At 43.7% G+C, this 21,059-nt stretch overlaps 2 protein-coding genes across 7 annotated transcripts in view; both read left to right on the top strand.

Moving 5' to 3' along the window:
- Positions 1 to 21,059, top strand: part of HOXD3 (homeobox D3) — a 50,534-nt gene that overhangs the window by 17,981 nt on the left and 11,494 nt on the right. For 2 of the 6 annotated variants that reach the window (XM_088660305.1, XM_088660306.1), the window contains exon 3: positions 19,099 to 19,187. The exons of 3 other annotated variants lie outside the window; for them this stretch is intronic. The gene's annotated coding sequence lies outside the window, so the exon portion shown is untranslated. Of the gene's footprint in view, positions 1 to 2,760; positions 2,899 to 19,098; positions 19,188 to 21,059 lie in introns of those variants that run through there. One more of the 6 variants, XM_088660312.1, reaches the window with a different exon arrangement.
- HOXD4 (homeobox D4) lies at positions 1,591 to 7,739 on the top strand. Its single transcript, XM_060280889.2, has 2 exons — positions 1,591 to 2,898; positions 3,399 to 7,739. The coding sequence occupies exons 1-2, from the start codon at positions 2,469 to 2,471 to the stop codon at positions 3,707 to 3,709; spliced, it is 741 nt and encodes a 246-aa protein (XP_060136872.1). The 5' UTR covers positions 1,591 to 2,468; the 3' UTR covers positions 3,710 to 7,739.

Consider the following 21,059-nt stretch of genomic DNA (forward strand, 5'->3'; position numbering starts at 1 on the left):
CTTCTGGAAAGAAAAAGCCTCCCCTAATTCAATGAAAAGGAGCAGGTCGTTGCTTAAAAAGCCATTTGCTCACAGATGCTTAATGATATATATATAAGCATACATGTCTATAGATACATATGTGTGCGCACACACACACATACATATACATATTTGCACACAAACGCAGACACGTACATATATTCCCATTCACTCTCGCTCTGATTTATCCCAAGTTGGTTTGCTTAGAATACCCAACAGAGGGAGAATGGAAGGCATAGCTGCCAAGTTCTCCCTTTTTTAAGGGAAATTCCCTTGTGCTGAATAGGCTTCCTCGCGAGAAAAGGGAAAACTTGGCAGCTATGATGGAAGGGAGCTGACCGCAAGACAACACAGAGGAACCGGGTCAGCCACAATGCATGAACTTTTGGAATCCTATGTGTTGCCGTCGACAAAGTAGAAATAATGAAACGCTGGGATATGTTTGTAAATGATTTAAGATGACCTCTTGCCCTGCCCTTCACCATCAACACTACTGCATGAAAACCAAAGGACAGTGGTGTAGAGTTGGGTTTCTTTAAATAGGGCTCAGATACTCTCCGCAGTTAGAATATTCAGCTTGACGGTAGTGGCATAAAGATAAAAATACAAAAATAGAAATAGAAAAAAAAATCCATTTCGTTGTTTTCAGAAACGAATAGTTAGCTTTCTCCTATATAAAGGTCCCTTTGCACTAAGACTTTTATTATGGGATTGAAAGGCGGATTGTTTTGATCAACATCATGTTATTGACAAAAAATAAATCAGCTGACAGCCTTTCTTTTTATTGAAAGTATACAGTTATTATTTGAATGGTGTTTTTTTAAGTGCAAGTGTTTTAAATGCTGGAGAGTTCAGAGCGATTGTCACGTAGATTATCTGAAAATCCGCCGTGAGAACTCGTTACATATTGAAAAAGACGAAAGTCACAATATTGACATTTTTTTGGTATGCTTTCCTATGAAATCATTATATTTTTCAAATCCATAATTTCAGACCTTTACCCCAACAGAGAGTAGTATGAATTCCTCGGGAGCGAGTCAGAGGGATCAGAACGCTACAGTGACGCTGCCTTTGTTACCCACCCTCTGTACACGAAAGCAAAATGTTATTACGTTGTCTATATATACCCTGTAGAACCGAATTTGTGTGGTGTTTACATAGTCACAGATTCGATTCTAGGGGAATATATGGTCGATGCAAAAACTTCACCTTTCTGCAAATGGTTATAAGTTATAAACATAGAAGATGCTCAAAGACAAATGCATGTTGGATGCTATTGCCTCACTCTGGTATACTAGGACATTAAAAAAATAGTTCTATATTTGTTGCTTTAAAAAAAATTACGGTTATTTATATCTCACCAAAATCCTGTTCGTATTAACATAATTAGTTTGCAAAGAATTTGTGAAAATGCTAATTGGCCAGTTAATATGTGCTTGCAGATAATAACAAAGGGTGGCTAAAGTAACTTTGATAATACCGATTTCTGTGTTCGTTCCCATGCCCCAATTTTCTCCAGATTTTTATGTTAACGTTGGACGCCAATAGAAACAGTCGCCTCGTTTTCTTGTACTCTGAAAAAAGGCTATGGACAATTTGAATATTGGAATTATCTTATTAAAGTTTTTTTTTTAAAAAAAGCAGCCATTTTTTAAAAAGCCATTTTTTAAAAAATCTTTTTTTAGGTTGAACTTTAGAGATCTCAGGCTAGTTTGTTATCTGTATGGAGTTTACAAAAAAACAGATTGTTTCGACACTTGCAATGTAAATTCGAAGCTAGTTACTTATTGCCTAATTTTGTTCTGTCCAGCTAGATGCTGGTAACTTTTGGTTGACCCCTGCCAAACAAAGGCAGAGGGGATCCATTATACATCATATTGCCCTCTTCTTTGATGTCTTCTTCTGATTTTCCTTTCCTTTCCCTGGTTTTCGGCGCTTCCTTCGCTCCCCTTGCCTAAATTTAACTCTTTGGCTCTTGATTGCTTGAAATGTAACCAACTAATGTTTTCATATGATCCCCGAAATTGTAAACTAAAGGGCATCAAAGGTTAAGAAAGTCAGATGAGACAAAAGGCTTTGATTTACCTGGGGGAGGGGGGGGAAGAGGGCAGATGGGGTTGGGGCGTGGGTGTCAGGGAAACGGCCATCTATTGATGAATCGTGTTTTATGGCATTCATATCTCCTTTTGGAGGGAGGGGGGGGGAAACCACGCGAATCATCAGACAGCATGTGGGTCCACTTGATTACCCGTATATTATTTAGTGAAATTTGTGGGAATTATGAGGTGCACACACAAATCCGGTGATAAACCTCTCTGCCTCCCGATTGGCTGAGAAGGTCACATGGGCGCCTAACTTTATTCAGTTGACAGCAAGTAGGAGGGCTCTCTGGAAGGAGAAAAAAAGACAACACGAGAAAAATTAGTATTTTCTACCTTCCGAAATTAATGGCCATGAGTTCGTATATGGTGAACTCTAAGTATGTGGACCCCAAATTCCCCCCTTGCGAGGAATATCTGCAGAACAGCTACCTTGCTGAGCAAAGCTCAGACTATTACGGTGCCTCGCAAGGCTCTGACTTCCAGCACCAGGGAATCTATCCACGGTCAAACTACAGCGAGCAGCCCTACGGTTGTAGCAATGCCCAGGGCTCGGCAGTGCAGCCGCGGGGTCACGGGCAGGAGCAATCCGGCCCAGCGAGCCACTTCCCCGGGCAGGCTGAGCACTGTCCCCCGCCTCCAATGCCCGCCACGAGGACCTGCAACCAGCAGCCCAGCCTCAAAAGCCCCAACGGGTCATCGCCACCAACAGCAGCGGGAGCAATGAAGCAGCCAGCGGTGGTTTATCCTTGGATGAAGAAAGTCCACGTTAACTCAGGTAAGCATCCCCTTCTGCTACCCACCACCCCACCCCACCCCACTCCGCCTCCCCCATCTTGATTCATTACCCCACCTCACCCCACCCCTCCAAAGTCCTTTCCAGGCTTCGCGACGCGGGTTGAAATCGAGGTAGCCAATTACACTCGCCATAAATTTTTATGGCGGAGGAAATAGGCCTCTTGGTCATGTGGTTGTGGGCATGAGAATATTCCATTTCAGAAAGATGCTAGACATATTTAAAGGTCCGCTGTTTCTATGAGAGAAGGAGGAGTGTGTGTGTGTGTGTGTGTGTGTGAGAGAGAGAGAGAGAGCATGCCCATCTGTTATTAGCAAATGTAATGGTGTATATAACGGCCACATGGTTACCGGAGACTCCTCTCTCTCTCTCTTCCTTAACGCCTAATGAGAAAGTCAAGATTAGGCTGTGGGTTTGCTGTTGTTGTTGTTTTGGAGGGTTGGTTGTTAAGTCCTGCCTGTGATTTGTCTCTCCCCGCTCAGTGAATCCTAATTACACCGGAGGAGAACCGAAGCGCTCCAGGACAGCCTACACGAGGCAGCAAGTCCTGGAACTGGAGAAGGAATTCCACTTCAACCGGTACCTGACTCGGCGCCGGCGGATCGAAATTGCCCACACGTTGTGTCTCTCCGAACGCCAGATCAAGATCTGGTTCCAGAACAGGAGGATGAAGTGGAAAAAAGACCACAAACTGCCCAACACCAAGGGCCGGTCCTCTAGCGCTTCCTCGGCCCCCAGCCAACACTCACAGACTGTCTCCAAGGAGCATCAGACTGACTTGACAACTTTGTAGGGAACTTGGAAGATGGTCCGTTTCAGACCCGGTTGATTCGGAACTGAACTGTCCAGGATACACAAACAAACAAACAAATATACGAACAAGCACCCAAACAAACGCACATGCCGGCTAAGCAGAAACCTGCAAGTAGCAGCCAACAACTCCAAAATTGTCCTCATCCTGCTTTAAGGTACTGAAGACAAACCCAACGATATTATGGACTTCGCAGGAATAATGCAAAACAGCACAACCATTCACACTCAAACAAACTCTGCATCCAGGTGGTGAGAAAGTGATAATTATAAATAGATATATATATATATATACAGAAAGAGAGAGAAAGATAGATAAAAATATTTTTAAAATAAAACTCCTCTGCCGACACACAGCTATTGCACCATTACAAACGAACCGTATTTCGTCTGGGATCTCCAAGGAGAGAGGTTTTTTTGGGTGGTGGTGGAATTGATTCTCTTAATTTCGTTATTTCTTCCTTCCCACCCCCCAATGCCATTCCGGGTTGTGCATTTGGGTAAATCCTAAACTGAAGCCTCTGAAAACCTGTGAACTCTTCCCCTCCTCCCCGCTCATCTTCGCTGAGTTACCATTAATTTTTTGTTTGTTTGTTTCTTAAGGGGAGGGGGAAGCGTTTCCATTCTTCTAACTTTTCAGAAATATTTAATACAAATATGATGTGAAACGGGTTATTTTATTGTTATTTTTTGTACTGTATTAGCGTATTTATTTATTTCTTGTTTAGGAAAAAGTAAAAGTTAGAGAGACAAACCAAAAAGAGAAAGAGAGAGAGAGAACGCAAGCCTGTACTTTCCCTGCCTTTCAATGTTATCCAGTGTTTTTTATCTCCCATAAAAATAGAGATCTTTCTCTCCCCCACCCCACTCCCTGGCCCCGTTGTTGTTGTTTTTAAAAATTCTTCTGTATATAGGCAAATGTTTTATAGCTTTTAGAGACGAGGAGCAAAGCATTATTATCGTTTTTAAATGAAATGGATTAAAAACGTTTCCTTTTGTTCACGCGTTATACTTTGAGCCAAGGCGGGGTTGGAGGGAGGGGGGTTGTGTGGGAGGAGGGACAGGGCAAATTATACACAAAAGGAAAGCAAAAAGGGGGAAAATGAAGTGAATATTCCAAGGGATTTGTGATATGGGGGAAAAACAAAGAAACTAGGTGGCATGGTGCTTACTATTACTATAATGTTTTGAATTAAACCATCGTGTTGGTTTTTCAAAGCAAAATAGACAAAACAAAAGCACAGGAATGAACTGCATGTTTCGGATGGAAATGCTTGTGTTTCTTTTTTACTCACACCCAAATGGGAAATATTGGATCTGTTTTAATATAATTTCAGAGGAAGCGGGTAGGCTTATTGAGGGAAGAATATGCTTTAATATCATACTTCGGCATGCATCCATGCCTTTTATACTATTGCGTAGATCAACCCAGATTTGGCTGAAAGTATCTGAACCAATGCAAACCTTACATAAACGATGCTAAAACCGCCGTCCCTTCCAATTACAACTTTGGATAGGAACGAAGTAAATATAACACGCCCCCCCCCAATCAGTAGTCTAAGTTTCGGACAATTGGGAAAAGAAGAAAGGTAGATGAGCTTGTTTGTTAAGCTCGCATCCCTCTTAAATGAGCAGCCATTGCCCAGGCATGTTGATTTCAACGGGAATTCTATCACAACCCTAGACCTGCCCCGCAGAATTCAATAAGACTGACTCTCAGGTAAGGGTGCATAGGATCGCCAACCCTCTCAGCGTACCGAGTGTTGCAAGAGAATTCTGAATTCTAAGAACTGACATTTCTGTGTTCTAGAATGGGATCTTAGCGTGGTCTGTATTGTTTTCTCCATGCCAAATAGCCACATTGGATTCACCTTATAATCGCGTAGCCCCAGTTCAGAAGGCTTTCCTTGATTAGAAAAAGAGATGGGAGGGGAGAGGAGAAGAGAGATGGATGTGTCTAAATAATAGGACGAGGGGCACATATTTAATGTAGTGGATCATGGAAGTCACCGCAGTTTGGCAGTTTCTTTTGTGCTTTCTTTCCACCAAAGTAAGCAAGCAGGCCTATTTGGAAGACAGTCCTTAGACGATCAGTAGGGCTTACTTTGGGGCATTTAGGATCGGGGTCTTAGAAGGTTGTGTTCTTTTGTGTTGGGTCCTGGAGCCCCTTCTTTGTTCTCTCTCTCTCTCCTCTCTCTTTTTAGTTGAGTCTACTTCTCAGACTCTTACGGGGGCTCCCCTTGAATATCTGCCCGTCCGTGATATTAAAGATGGATATTCCTGCATTCACCGCGCGTCATTGTCTATGACAAAAAGCGCCCAGTTCATACATAGTGGAGACTTCTTCTTTTCTGACGCCTTCACGTTGAGAGGCTGAAAAGATATTTTACTGAAGTTCGGGCTAAATTGTAGAAACAGGTTCATCCAGAGGACACGTTTCCCCCCCCCTTCGATTCGCCGTATTTCAGCCGGGAGGAATGACCTCTGAACCCTTAACCTCTTGGACCTGGAGTTCCCCTTCCTTTTCTGCTGGCACCGAAAAAAGTACCAAGAGAAAAACAGGGCTTGTTGTCAAGACCTGGCCTCGAATTTGGAGATCTAAACCCTAAAATCATTTTTATTTTTTAAAGGGGGGGAGCATCATCCTTAATCCTGGATTTTCACTGTGCTCAGATTTCATCGAGTCCCTTTCGAAATCCTCCTCTCTACAGAAGCTCTAGGTTAGATTGATTTAAGAACAGGGAAACCAACCATTGTTTACATATGGCCTGTGTTGAGTCGTTTTGTCCCATGGAAGCGTGTTGTTTGGGAAAGAGAAGTCCACAACCCTAGCTTCCTTACAGTCTAGAGCCCAAGGCAAGCCCGCCTGAGCTTCGCTGGGCTTAGGAAACGTCTGATCCCAGGGCACGTTGATTCGGAAGTAAGTCCTGCGTTCAGTGGGGTATTCTCTAGTAACCGCGCAGAGTAATATCCTAGAAAAGTAAGTAAGGTTGTTGTTGGTGGGGATATTCTGGGAAAGGGGAGTGAAGGAGAAAATGGATTTCCTTTGTGTGTCTACTACGCGTCTCTCCATCCTGAACACGTTTCACTGGGAAGTTCTGGTCCATCGACTTTATTGGCCTGGTCTTTTTCCTTAAACGTGTTCGGGATTGCGTTCGCGAATCCTTTGTATATTTACTCAGAAGTAGGTGCCACTGGTTTCAGTGGGGCTCAATCTATGGCAAATATGGTCACGCTGCCGCTCAAGGTTGGTTTAGGAAAAGGGACAAGGCAGCAATGCTCCACTGCTTGCAAGGAAACAATCCCTATTAAACCCAGTGGAACTTGCTTCCGAGTAAACAAGTTTCCAGTGGGGCTGTCAGTAGGACAAATTTGGCTTCACAATGTAGCTCATCCATCCCCAACCCAAATGACGTGAACTGAAGAACGTGTGAAGAAGAAAGGGTTGGGGGCAGAACTCGGCCAAAGTCCTTTTGTAATGTAAATGTCCTCTGGACAAATGTTTGGGTCAAACTCTTAAAGTTGTGTTAGGGAAAAAAAATCCCCTTTGAGCTCTTTCTTCTTCTTCTTGAAGTCTTAAATCTTGGTCGCAGTGATGTTGGTGCACTCTTGAAAAAGAATGATGGAAGTGGGAGAGCATCAAAGGGTTTCTGCTTGATGTAAACATTTGGCCAAAAATGATTTTAAAAGAAAACTACGCACACAACCTCACCATCCCATTCATTTCCTACAAACTATTCTCACTTTTCTGGGGGTGAGTGGAGTTGTTGATGAAAGTAATTATAATAATGGTACTTGTTTTTAACTATGCAGAGATCGTCCTGCTACCACACTGAAGATTGTAGGGGAATCTTTTCTTTTCCCATTAGAGACACAAAGTTGTATATTATTACCATGACCTCTGTGATTAAACTGTGCTGTCTCTACGACAGTTGTGACCCTGAGATGTTTTCTAGACTTTGCCAATGTTTTTTTTGCTGCCTCTGATTAAAGAACTATTTATACATATTGTTTTCCGTCTAAGTCCTTTCTAAGCATACATGTTTGACACGCACACATGGAAATAAGTACTGGTATTCTATTGTACCTCGATCAAAAAAGCTTTGAATCGATAACGACCCAAGAGCAGGCGTGATATCTTCTAATATGCTCCCTTGACATGTTTGCCATCTCATAGTAGAACTCCACAAACAGTAACTAATGAAGTATGCAGGAAGAACCTATCTTAACCTATTCTGTATTGAGATGTAGGTATCGCTGATTTCAATAGGGCTTATTTCCAAGTAAGGGTGCAAAGGCTTGCTGCCTTACATTGGAAATCCAATGATGTTTATATTAAACCCATTGGGGTCCACAGGCTTACTTTCAAGTAAGTTTGCATAGGACCTTTTATAGTTTAGCCCAAGCATATTGACTCAGAAGTAAATTTCACTAATCCCAGCTGCAGTTGCTTCCAAATAATTTTATTTAGGGACACATCAGATTTGGAATGAAACCTCACTGTTTTCAATGGAGATTATGGCTGATTCATTGTGGATAGGGAAGGGGGCCAGGTGTTTCAAAAGCTGTGGCAACCACCATTTACATTTAAATGTATTTTTTTAAAATATTTCTATCCCGCCTTTCAGCAAGACTCCCAGGATGGTTTACAAAAATAGGAGAAAGGAAGGGGGAAAATAAAAATATATAATAGGTGACAGCCTGTTAAAATAGGCTGTGACTTTGCTTCCTTTCACTCTCTTTTGCTAAGCCTTTAATATTATCAGATATATTTGACAGTATCCTACTTATTTCAGTGGGACTTACTTCCATGTTTTCTCCCTGATCCCAAAAAACTTGTAATTAATTCCTTAAGTGCAAATGCAGCTTGGGTGGCCTTTCTCAGACAGCAGGCCCTCCTCCAATCTCATAACAAGCTGATAGGAATTTTGAAAGCATTTTGTGTGTGTTTGTATGCAAACTCTCCCAACTTAAAAACAGCAATTTCCCTCCAGCTCAACAAAGCACCTAGGTGAGATTCATTAAGCTCTTTGGATCTGGTCCAGTGGGTTGAAGGTTAGAGTGCCAATTACTGCTAAACCCTTTTTGTCAATTCTTAGGGCATCAAGACTCAGTTTGAAAACCCATACCCACTTACTCTACTTCTGAGTATAGTGGGTGGGTGGGTGGCTATATTCTCGGTATTGATACACTGTAAGGAACACAAGTAGCCTGCAAGGGTAGGCTAATATCATTATCCCATGTCACAGATGGGAGCCTGAGGATGAAAGGTGACAGCATCCCTACGGCCTCCTGGTGAGCTCATGGCTGATACAAGATTTGAATACTATGGTACATTGCTCTACACACCACATCTTATATTTGATTGGCAAAAGATGCAAACACACACACTCCCTCAGACCTAAAAAGGTTGCCTTCCCTGCTCTCAGGTGAATTGCTTCCCATAAATGCAATCCTATACATGTCTTTTTAGTGGTAAGTTCCACTGGGTTCATTTGTAATTTCTCCCAGGTAACTGGGTAGTGTATGTGTTATAAGTAATGGATTTTAATAGGTGTTTTTTCCAGCTGAGAATCCAATGCCTGCTTACTTGGGAGGTATGTTTAACTGAACACCACTGAACTCACTTGCTTGAGAGTAAACACACACAGAATTTGGATATTAGAATTCCAGCAAAATTAACTAATAAGTGGAATTTATTCTCCAGGGTGTTTTTTTTTAGGACTGCAGTTTTAGACAAGAATCCACAAAACTGAGATGTAACCTACATGTCACTGAAAAGTATGGCAGAACTTGGCTTTAATGGTTTTAATGGGGCCCTAGTCTCACTCACTCAGGTGATGAATGGGGTAGTTCAAGAATTAATGTGGCTTAATAATGTGCTGGCAACACAGGAGTCACAATCAAAAATGAAGACCTTCAACACATTGATATCAATTACCTTCTGTTGTACTTAAGAGCACAAGAACAGCTGCTCAGACCAAAGCCCTACCTAGTCCAGCATCCTGTTCTCACAGTGACCAACCAGAGGCTTATGGGAAGCCCACTGATAGGACCTAGTAGCATCAGCATTCTCCCCACTTGAGTTTCCCAGCAACTACCGGTAGTATTCAGAGGCATACCTGCTCTGACACCAATGATAGTACAGTACATAGCACATAGCCATCTTGATTAGTAGCCCCTGATAGCCTTATCCTACATTATTGTTGCTGTGTTAACCTGATACTGTAGAAGGTAAGGTCAATTGGACCCACCGTACTTGTTTCTGTGTGATAGGTGGTATTACTATATAGCAGGGTTTCCCAAACATGGGTCTCCAGCTGCTTTTGGACTACATCATCCCTAGCTAGTAGGACCAGTGGTCAGGGATGATGGGAATTGTAGTCCAAAACAGCTGGAGACCCAAGTTTGGGAAAGCCTGCTGTATATTAATCAGAATCATTCTGTGGAGGAATAACCATCCAAACTTGAAGTCCAGACTCTGCCAGATAGAAACATCCCCCCTTTTGTTCCTATGAACCTATTATCTTATATTCCTTAGGAATCAATCTGTAGACGACCTGAGCATTCAAAAAGTTACTGTAGACTTCTGTCATGAAAGGCTCCTCCTTTCTTCCGACATAAACACCCCTGACAGCAATAAAGCATTTATCTGTCTAGGAGGTCGATGGCGCTATTTTTATCAAATATATTTTGATTTGTTCCCCCCCCCCCGCTCCTCCGCCTTCTCCTCCCTTTTACACATGTTGGCTTGTTTTCTCTTGGAAGAGCAGCCAAAGCTGGAATTCAAAACCACATCACCCAGCCTGGAAGAATAAAAACAAGGAACCCCCATCCATGTATTGGAGCGAAGTATGATTTTTCCCCCCTTTAGACAGGAGAGACTGATGAGGGATTGTTGTGTGTTTGTTTGTCAGTGCACCGCCACAGCCACGAGTGGTAAGATTCAGGACACAAATTTACGCTGAAGGCTTCTCAGCTGCCTTATACTCCTCCGGTTGCCATCAATTCCAGTTTGTATATTGCCTCGTCGCTAGTCCTTATGGTGCGGAAGCGGGGCTGGGCTGGGGGCGGGGGGGAAGGCAGGATCCAGAACCAAATCCTCTCTACAGTATAGTAAACAGGGACTTCTCAATGGAGCGCCTCAAGTAGCTTCCATCGGCCATGTTTGCCAAAGCTCCCCCCGCCCCCGGATTTCTTATATTTTCTTTCGTGCGTGTGTATGTCAGGAAGATGGTGGTAGTGGAGGAGGAGGAGGAGAGGGTTAAATCTAACCATGTAGACCCAAATCATCTTTTGCTAGGGAAGAGTCACAGCAGACAGCCTCTCAAAGTGCAAGGAAGATGATAAGAATAGATTTTTCTCCAAGTCCTGACCACGTGATGGGCGAAATAATTAATTCAGCGCGTCCCTTAAGAAACACGGAGTCGTCATTAATCTGCCAAGCAAAGGACTCTATCAGACTTGAAAACTGAAGAGATCCCAAGAATATAATATACAAAGGGGCGCAGGCTCTTTCTATGCACACCTAGCTCTTTGGCTACAGCCGAAGGGGGGGAAATTACCAATAATAAAAGAAAGAAAGAAAGAAAGCGGAGCTTGGTAGGTACACATTTTCTTTCTTTCCTTTTATATTTCGAAATCCTTAATGAACTTAGCTGTCAAATGTTTGACAAATAGGGGCCCTTCTCCTCCTGATTTGCAACTCTGCCCTAGTCAGAAGCTGTACTAGGAAAACTGGGGGGGGGGAAGACACCCCAATGTTTACCCTTTATTATGAGATATTCTGGTACTGAATAAGGAACGGATCTTTCTGTGTCCCACAGCACAGGAGAGAGAGAGAGAGAGAGAGAGAGAGAGAGAGAGAGAGAGAGAGAGAGAGAGAGAGAGAGAGAGAGAGGTCTGGCCAAAAGCTGCTTGTGTGGGGAAATGGGTGAAGATTTACTGGTTGTTTATATCTTACTGGGAACAATGATAGCTGTCAGGGCATCTGCTGCCCCATTCTTGAATGGTGAGAAAAGGCCCTGATCTTCTTTTCAAGCGAGGGTCGTAAATTTTTTTCTTCTTTGCGTCATAATAGAAGGCTATAAAACGGAGTTGAAATTTTACCCAAGGCAGACTTTAACCAAGAGATAATGAATTCTAAGGGCACTCCACCGCCGCCACCCTCCCGACCCAGCTAGGCTATATACTATGGTGCCGTCACACAAAGACGTGGGTGATTTCAGATGTTCTGTTTGGCAATATATTTGTGGGGAGGGATGGCGTTCTGGAACCATTGGGGGGGTGGGATACCTGAAGGTGGGGACAGTCCCACTGGAGTCGGCATTGAGTATTTTGTAGAAGACACCCAGACAGTCTGGATTTTGTTTTGTTTTGGGTGGCGGGGGAAAGACTCGCTTTAGCAAATGGGAATTTTGAACTGCAGTGAGTGTGCCTGTCTATGCATTTGTATGTGTACGGTACACATAGATAGAACTATACAGTACACGCAAATACATAGGCACACATACATATATGGGTGTGTATATCACAAAGCCAAGAGCTATCTTCCTAAGCCTTTGGCTGTTTGGAAAGGCTTTGTTTTGTTTCTGGCAAGCGGTGTGGTCTTTCTTACGCGTTACTTGGAGAGCTTGTATAATAATAATAATAATAATAATAATAATAATAATAATAATTCAGATTTTTTATTACTTCCGCTGTGTGTCAGGACAAAGACAGAGTTTCCTGCGTTATTAATTATACATTCAAACAATAACACATTAATTCAATTATTCAAATATGACAAATGCTTTTGGTTTGGGATAGTGACTTAAGAATCAGATTTGCTCTTTCCGAATTCGTCCAGGCGCGCGCGCGCACGCACACACACACACACGAGCAAAGTTTATATATATCTTTCTGGTTTGTCCCAGAAAGAATCTCATACTACACAAGAGACAGAACAAGAGACACAGACAGAGAGGGAAAGAGGCAAAGAAACTCCGAACCTAAACGGAAAAGGCCCTTTAATGATAACGCTGATTCCTGCGTATCGCCCCGTATATTTCATCAGTTTGACAATTGCCGGGTTTATTGTTATAAATCATCGTAAGTAATTCCTGGAAGGGTGCGATGCTGATCGCCTGCGTTTGTGTGTGTGTGATGGAGGGGTGGTACGACGTGGAAGGGGGAGAAAGAGAAAGGAGGAGGCCTAGCAAGGACTGTAAATCTTTCCATTTTATTGCTCTATGAACATATGCTTGGACTGAAAAAGCCTTAGATCCTTTACCGAGGCGCATCTCGGCCAAACTGGGAGTCCCCCTCACCTCCCGCCCTCTCGGTGAGCTTCACACTTGGCTTGCAGCGTTTTCAGCCTTAATTTCGTAGGGTTGTTGCCTGCTTGTTTGTTTTAGCCGCATAATTTATAGGTGGCCCTTCTGGAAGGTGCGATCTCCCCACCCCCCACCCCACCCCCGAATATATTTAGAAGTTGCTTCTCCCGCTTCTTCTTCAGCATCCTTATTCCTTTTATATCTGCTTGATTTTGTTAGTATGTGTTTCTCAGGTTAAATTATTTTTGGAACCAGCTTTTATTTCCGACGCCGACCTGTTTTACAGCTAGGCTAAGAGACATCTGACAGGAAAGAGTAGAGCGCTCCCAATTCAGCTCATATGCTTCGTTCCCATTGGAACCATCGGAGGCAATGGGATGCAATCCTGAGTACCTGGGATTTACCTGGAATTATGTCTCACGTTCAGGAGCTTACTCCCCTGTAAGCATGCATGTAGTCAGACTCCATAAATGCAAAAAACGCGGCTGGATCCTGCGCCCGCAGGTTTTAAGTGACAGCAGATTCTCGAGTATGAGTTTATGCCTGAGCTTTGATAACAGGACTACAATTTATCTCCTCTTCCACCACCCACCCACCCCCACCCCGTGTGTGTGTGTGTGTGTGTGTTTGTGTTTAAAAAAAGACTGGTTTGCAAAGTCAGGATAAAGCAGAGTAATTTAGATAAATGCTACCACACACTTATGGTGCGTATTGTAAGGTAATACATTACTGTCAGGTTCCCCATGCTTTGGATGGTAATGAAATCTTAGGAGATTCTAGATTAGGTTGGGCTCTTTTATAGCTCCAAGTTACTTTTAGAGACACCAGACAAAAGAGCTGTAATAGTAATAATAATAATAATCATCATAATAGTAACAACAACAACGCTGCGCAATAATCTGACTTGCTTCGGACATTATTTGTGTGACAAACTTGCGAGATGGCTGTATCTGAAGGAGGTTTCTACACAGACATAAATACAAGGGAGAGTTAGGCTAGAGCAGGACAGAGAACAGATGCTTCCCCAACACCAGGAGCTCTCTATTAGGCAATGAAGATAAGGATTATCTTCAACCTTCATCGTAGACCAAACCCAACTTTACCGAATTTGTTTGTCCCCCTACAACAACAAAAGGGGGTGAAAAGAACGAGATTATTCTATACAATGCAAGGGTAACTAGGACAGAGTTACAGCCACCCTCTATCGTCAGTGGATTTTACAGAAATAGCAAAGCAAGGCAAGCCCACACATCTTCCTTCATTATGAAACTATAATAATTATTTTGAGGAGCAATGGGGAACAAGCCCCACCCCTGCTATTAACATGAACCCCCCCTCCAATTCGTTTTGTTCGCGGGTTATTATAACCCTATAGAGATCCTGGAGCCAAATTTGCTGTGATGTTGGTTCAACTTACCGCGAATATCCGACAAGGTCTGCAAACCCCCTCCCCAACTTCAACCCCAATCTCTCCCTCCCTCCAGCCGCCGCCCCCCACGCCCGCTCCTCCTCATCACCATCCCTATCTACTCTGTGAAATAGTTTCCTAAGGTGATGAAGCCAATGTGGATTTCTAAAGAGGGCTCTGAAAACTACGCTGTGTGTGTTATGCCCCTGGGCACTTGGACGGTGAATGGACACCTTGAATAGAGCAGGTTATTACGACTCGCTCCCCGCCCCACCTAGGAAGGTTTGTGGGTGCCTTTGGCCCTGTGGGTTAGCCCACCCGAGCTCCGCAGCCACCTAGACCGAGGATACATGGGGGAGGATTTACAGAGGATAACCCGAGTGAAAGTTCCAGCCTTAATCAGAACCATCTCCTCTCTCAGGATCACGTGAACAAATATGCTTATATTTTAAGGCAGCGCCTGTATTTCTTATTACCGAAGGCTTCCTCGGCGGCTCTTTTTTTAAAAGATAATATATATATAGCTATAATTGAAAAGACGATGCCTTTGTGGCCTCATCGCTTGTTATTTACAAACAAAGCAAAACGATAAGCTTGAACAGCTGGCTTTATTTTTTTTATTCCATGGGGTTGATTGTGAAGGATTTTCAAAATTATTATTAAACCTAACGAACTCAGAATCCATTCGCCCTCTTTTATTGGAGCTGCAATCTTGGCTTGCTCTTAAAAAATATATTCTACCGGGAATACTGGTCTATGGAAATGCTCGAGCAGACCCGCAAGATCAGGTTTAGGAGTGTATTGTCTGCAGAACAAAGGAGGAAGGATATATCTTCCAAGCTGAAAGCGCGCAATTTCTGACCGAAGAGGACAGTTTTGGGATACAGGTAAGCGACTGCATGAGCTTGAACAAAGATGGAATCCTGAATCCCAGATCCTTTTTTTTCCTGCCCACCCCCACCACCACAGTAATGGGAGATGAAATAGAACCTACTAGTAGTCTATAGAACTATATAAAAGGATGTATAGACGCAATAATATGTTTTGTTGTTGTCGAGGCTGTAGTAGTAGTAAACCTAGGGCTTTTCTGCGTTGCATTTCCCCAACCCAAGACATCAAGTGTTGGGGTGACCTGGAAGTGGGGGGAAAGAGGATTTTCCATTAGGCACTTCAAAGGAAGACATATATTTGGGTTCAAGCAAGAAACCAAAAAGTAACAGTTTGGGTTAGGATGGCAAGCATCCTATGCATTTCAATGGCTCTAGACTGCTCTGTTAGTCTCGGACTGTCAGACTTAATGGAATTCTCTCTCATTCACTCTCTCTCTGTGTGTGTATATATACACAGTATATATAATATTTAAAACACAACTAATGGAAATCGTGTCACTGCCTATTGCTTCTGGGGGCTCATTCTGGAAACGTTGACTCGCCCCTCATACTTCGCGTTTGTTTTACAATGAATCTGCCATCTTCTCTGAATTGTTGCCTCCCGCAAGAAACAAACAAAAGCAAAATGCGGGGGGGGGGGGGAGAACAGGACACTTGTTTGCCATACCGTACTACTTATATATTTCTCATGGCTCCATCTACAGCGGCGTTTCCTAGGGTCTGTGTATCTGCATGTGTGTATGAACCACCCCATAATTGAAAGAAAAAAAGAGCTACAACCCATCCAAGTTAGGCGCACCAATCCCACATATGGTAACGAACAGTGCAGCCGCATCTGCGCAGCCTGTTTACTCGGAAGTAAATCCCACTGAGTTCAACGGGACTTACTCCCTAGGTGCCTTTGGGACTGCAACACAGGTGTACTGAGCTCTGTGCTGAGCTGCGGCCAATTGCCATCAAGCAGGGATCACATTATTAAAAAAATATCGAGTGGGTAGATAGCTCATTTGTCTTTTACTCAGTTTCTTTACATCCAAAGATGCTCGATCCTGTTTAAAATCAGGGGCCTTCAAAGCCACTCCGGTTTTAAATTCACTTTGAGAGCAATCTTTGACATTGAACTCAATGCAGATCACTCCCAGGTAAGTAAGGAAAGGATTGCTGTCTTACTTGGATTTCAATCAAGATGATTTCAGTGGGGGTTTACAATTAGCACTGCGAATAGCATCCCTTTATTCTTGAATCCACAGCATTTTAACCTGGAAAAATCGAACTGATTTCAATGAAAACTTGCTGCATCCTAAGGGTGCAGGGTTCTGCTCATGCAGCCCAGTCTTAATGGACGTTCACTTCTAAGTGAAGTCCAACTAAGTTCAGTGGGACTTGCTCCCTAGGAAGTAATGCATAGCTTCCAGCTCATCGTATGATCATGGAGAAAAGGAATATATAGACTGATGATCTTTTTGTCGCTCTCCCCCTCAAGATTCCACCACCCCACACATCCTACACATAGTGTTAATTCGTGTTATTTTCGCCAGACAATGGAAAGGGGAAGAAAGCAGCACTTTGATCAATGGTCTGCGCTGGTCTCGATCAGAAGAGGTTTCGAAGCAAGCGACTCCCCCCCACCTCCATTCCACGCACCTTTAGAGTCCCTTTTGCCTCCAAGCTGCGGGCCTGACAAGTTAGTCCGCTGAATCCAATTACGACAAGCGGCATTTCATTTCCTTACGCGACGGAAGAGTCTCCTGCTTGGAGCTTCACCTAAAATTTCAATCATTTCTCTCTATCTTGGGGTGGAGGCGCGCTGGGGAATCCTCAGAGATCGCCCCTGGGGTCTCAGCAAATCCCTGACATCCCTTGGGGAAGAGCTCAGGCTGAAGTTTCTGTTTCTGGAAGCCGCTTCTGCTCAGGAGGCGCCCAAGGCTGCGGCAGAAGACAGGTAACTTGGGCGACAGTTCGCGCATCAAAACAAACCCCAAACCAGCATGTTAAACATTTGCTTTTGCTTACTCTTTTTTTGTTGTTAAAGAGTTTCCAATCAGCATCTTTCTGCGTTGTCTTATTGCTGTTGTAGAAGGATTCAGAAGTCGATAATTAATTAGACACAAAATGAAAACTTACCACGTTAATCAACAGCTGGTAACAATGTCTGCCTTTTTTGTATGTGCAAATAATGATCCTTCAGCTCAGGCGCTTCTCTGATGCTGACCACACACCCCCTTCAACTTAAGCTTTCTTCTTACACTGTACACACACACACTCTCTCACACAGAGACGCACTGCTTATTTCTAATGAACTGCGTTTTTAAAGCTGTTAGGGCGAAAAAAATAAATAAAACCACTTAAAGTTGACGTCCGCCCACGTGGATGTATTATATAAGACGTTTGCTGGGCACAGGCCTTGGAAGACCAAAGACCTGGTTAGAGCGTCGTGTGTGACCAGCCAGCTCCACTTCCCCACAAACTCCACTTTGTCGGCATAAATTAGAGGTGGCTCGGGGAAAGGAAGGGGCTGCTTGCTTCCCAGTTGGGCTTGGAGAGGGATAAGAGAAGAAAAGTTGGAAGCTCGATTCCTTGCCAGCTCTTGGAGGGGGCTTCCGCTGGTTGTTCATTAAGTGGTGAGTTATTGCTATACAAGCCAAAGGTCATTTCAAAGGCTTATGCTTGTTAGATATTTCTCTTTATAATGACCCAGGCTTCATCGAGGAGGGATCCCCCCCCGCCCACTTTCCCTACCTACTAGCTCTGTTAATGTTCTTCAAAGTTCTTAGTTGGCAGATTTCCGATGCGAAATGGTAACGGTAGCCTCAAATTAATGGCGCGAGCTGGTTTTCTGGGGTGGGTGGGTAAATTACTCCTTAGCATCAGCAAAATAATAATAATAATAATAATAATAATAATAATAATAATAATAATAAATAAATAATCATCTGGCTGCGTCTTGCATGGAGCAGCCCTCGTGTGAAAAGTGAAGGAGGACTGCTAAGATTCTGGAAGGGGTGTGTGATGGCCGGGCTTTTCTCCCTGTGACATACCCAAGCTCACTACATCCATACATAATGCATGAGCCTCGGGTTATGGCGCGGGGGTCTCCCTGCTAGATTTCCATTCTTCGGAGTAGAATGCAGTTGCCTTCAGTTCTATTTTCCTCGTCTTAATACGCCTGATGCATATGGCTTTCTGGGGCGTGGGGGTGTACTGGCGCTGGAGTACACCAAGCCAGCTTTTTGTGGGTGCTTGTAAAGTTGCTGCTCACAACAACTGCAATTTTTGGGGAGGTATTTCTTCTCCATTCTCAGCCGGACACATAGAGATGCTAAGGAGCTGTGTGCATCTGTGCGTGTGAAAAAGATTTTCAAAGTTTGAGTTCAGGGCTTCTGGAATGCCTTATTTCCCCAAATGGTTAAATACTGGGGGGGGGGGAGAAAGGCATGTATGTGTGCGTGGATGCGCGTGACTCTGATTCTGTGTAGATTTGCACACAGAGTATATCCAAAGCTCAGAAAGTTGCCCCAGCACTTTTGGTATAATATTTCAATAAAAAGAAAGTTAGACATTATTTTTAACAAAGAAAAAGAAACCCGCTTATAAGTCAAAGAGGACTGCAGTCCCTCTTGCGCACCTATCTGGGAGCATGTCCTATTGCATTAAACATGTAAGAGTGAATAGCTCTGCCTAATATATACATTATTTATGATGCCCCTGGTTAAAAACGCGGGGGGGGGCTGGATCCAATGAGTTTTCCCCTTTGTTCCAGGTACACCTCCACGTTTTCCCCAAAGGAATCTGAAGACCCTATCCAAAGTGTTACAGATAAAACACAGTACAAGAAAAAACGTAACTGTGGTGAGTGTTTGTTTTTTTAATATGGTTTCGGCTACATTTGTTACTTTTCCTTCTCCACGTGAGGTTTACCAGTAGATGATGAATTTTAAATGGAGCAGGAAGCGTGTATTTGTGTGTGTGTGTGGGATTCTGGCAGTTCATCCCCCTAGGAGCACTAATACACATGATATAATGTAACTGACAATCGATTTTCAAAAAAAGTTAATATTCAGTGGCCTCAAACAAATACTTGGAGTAAATAGATAAAAGGTTATTGCCACGGAGGTTATTTTTTTGCCTAAACAGAATTGATATCCTATCATGCCGCTTCAGTAGATCATTATTAAAGATGGTGGTGGGCTAGGAAAAGCCTTTGATGAAGCTGTACCGGAAGGATCCTGCTCGGTCCCACAAAACGCAGATGCCAGCGACCGTCTAAGGACATCAAACCAAACGCTGGAGGAAAATGTAGTCATAATTCCGCACTAGCTAAGCATTTTAAATATCTGCCGTTGAACCTGTTGGGCTTTAACGTGCTCCGTTTTTTAATGGATCATGCCACGTTCCCCCAACTCGAGCTTTACAACACAGTTATGCTCGAAGTAGATTTACTCAAGAAGTAAGTATACCTCATCTTTAGGGTTAAGATAGCTCTCTTCCCAACACGACGTATCTTCCCCAAGGCTACAGATGAAGTATATGTTTATATACTGTGTATATATATATGCCCTTCGAGCCAATGTTCCGAGAGAACATGACTATGTTGTAAACTGCGAGTTACTGGAAACAAACAGATGAACAGAAGGAAGAGGAGAAGCATCTACATATCATCATAACGCATGAGCTCCTGTGTACAAGCCCATAACACCGAATATACACAATGCCTCTGCCAGCCTGGCGGTGATAGCCAAAATGATCCAGTAGGACGGTGATAGAATATGGCAGTTATGGTCAATTTACATCCATCACCTCTTTCTCTCTTCCCCCCCATCCCTCGAAGAATAGCTCATTTCCTCAGGCTCTTTCCTGGCGGCCGCAGCAGATCACTCGGTTCAACCCTGCATTTCTTCCAAGTAAAGACCCGGAGAGTCCTTCCGTCCGTAGAAAAGGGCTCCTCCTGGACTCCGAACATACTTTGAGGTTGCCACGGCACGGTGTGAATATCAGCCTTGCTTTAGAAGCGGGGAAAGCGCCAAAAGGACAACGGCTCGGCCCTTTTATATACTGATCTGCCCTCTCGTAGGCTGCAAGAGAAGGGAAATTTTCTGCAGACTGGGGCATTCTTTCGCCGGGCTCCCCTTCCTACGCAGCCTATCTTACACTCCGCCGTGCCCAGGTCTTTCCCCTCCCTCCCCCACCAGCCCCCTTCTTTTTCTTTTTTCTCCTTCTCCTACTTCTTCTCCCCCCCTTCGCTGCTTTCATTCCTTACCGAAGCGTTTACTGCCCTAGCGCCAGCAAGTCATAAATTTTGCTACACAGCACCGTGACAGGTGCATTGATATGCGCAGTGAGAACTCCGGCTGCTTATTAACCACTCCTCCGGCCTCCCTCTCCCTCTCTCTCTCTTACTGCTTTTTATTTATTCGGGATCATATTAGGTATTGATCCCCAGCAGAATTAAGTGTAGTGGACGCATTAGTAGAGAGGACTTGCTTCGTATGAATATGCGGGTTGGGGATCTGATCGAACGCAATTGTCAGCGCCCGGGAACTTGTCAGAAGCGGAGTTTGGGGCTCTTCTGTGGCACGTGGTGTTTTGTGCGTGGTGGTGGTGTGTGTGTATGTATGAGAGAAGGGGGTAGGTAGTTGCTGAGACTCTCATTCTCCGCCCCCACGCCCCGTAGTCAGTTTGATTTGGAGAGATTATTCCTCGCAGTGGATTGAGAGTAGTAGT

The sequence above is a fragment of the Zootoca vivipara genome, chromosome 1, assembly GCF_965207765.1.
Source record: "Zootoca vivipara chromosome 1, rZooViv2.hap1.1, whole genome shotgun sequence".
NCBI classification, from domain to species: domain Eukaryota; kingdom Metazoa; phylum Chordata; class Lepidosauria; order Squamata; family Lacertidae; genus Zootoca; species Zootoca vivipara.

What these genes read in the sequence shown, in the direction of transcription:
- HOXD4 (XM_060280889.2), top strand. Translation starts at nt 2,469, where the DNA reads ATGGCCATGAGTTCGTATATGGTGAACTCTAAGTATGTGGACCCCAAA. An exon ending in GAAAGTCCACGTTAACTCAG is followed by an intron (nt 2,899 to 3,398) that starts GTAAGCATCCCC and finishes CTCCCCGCTCAG; the next exon opens with TGAATCCTAATTACACCGGA.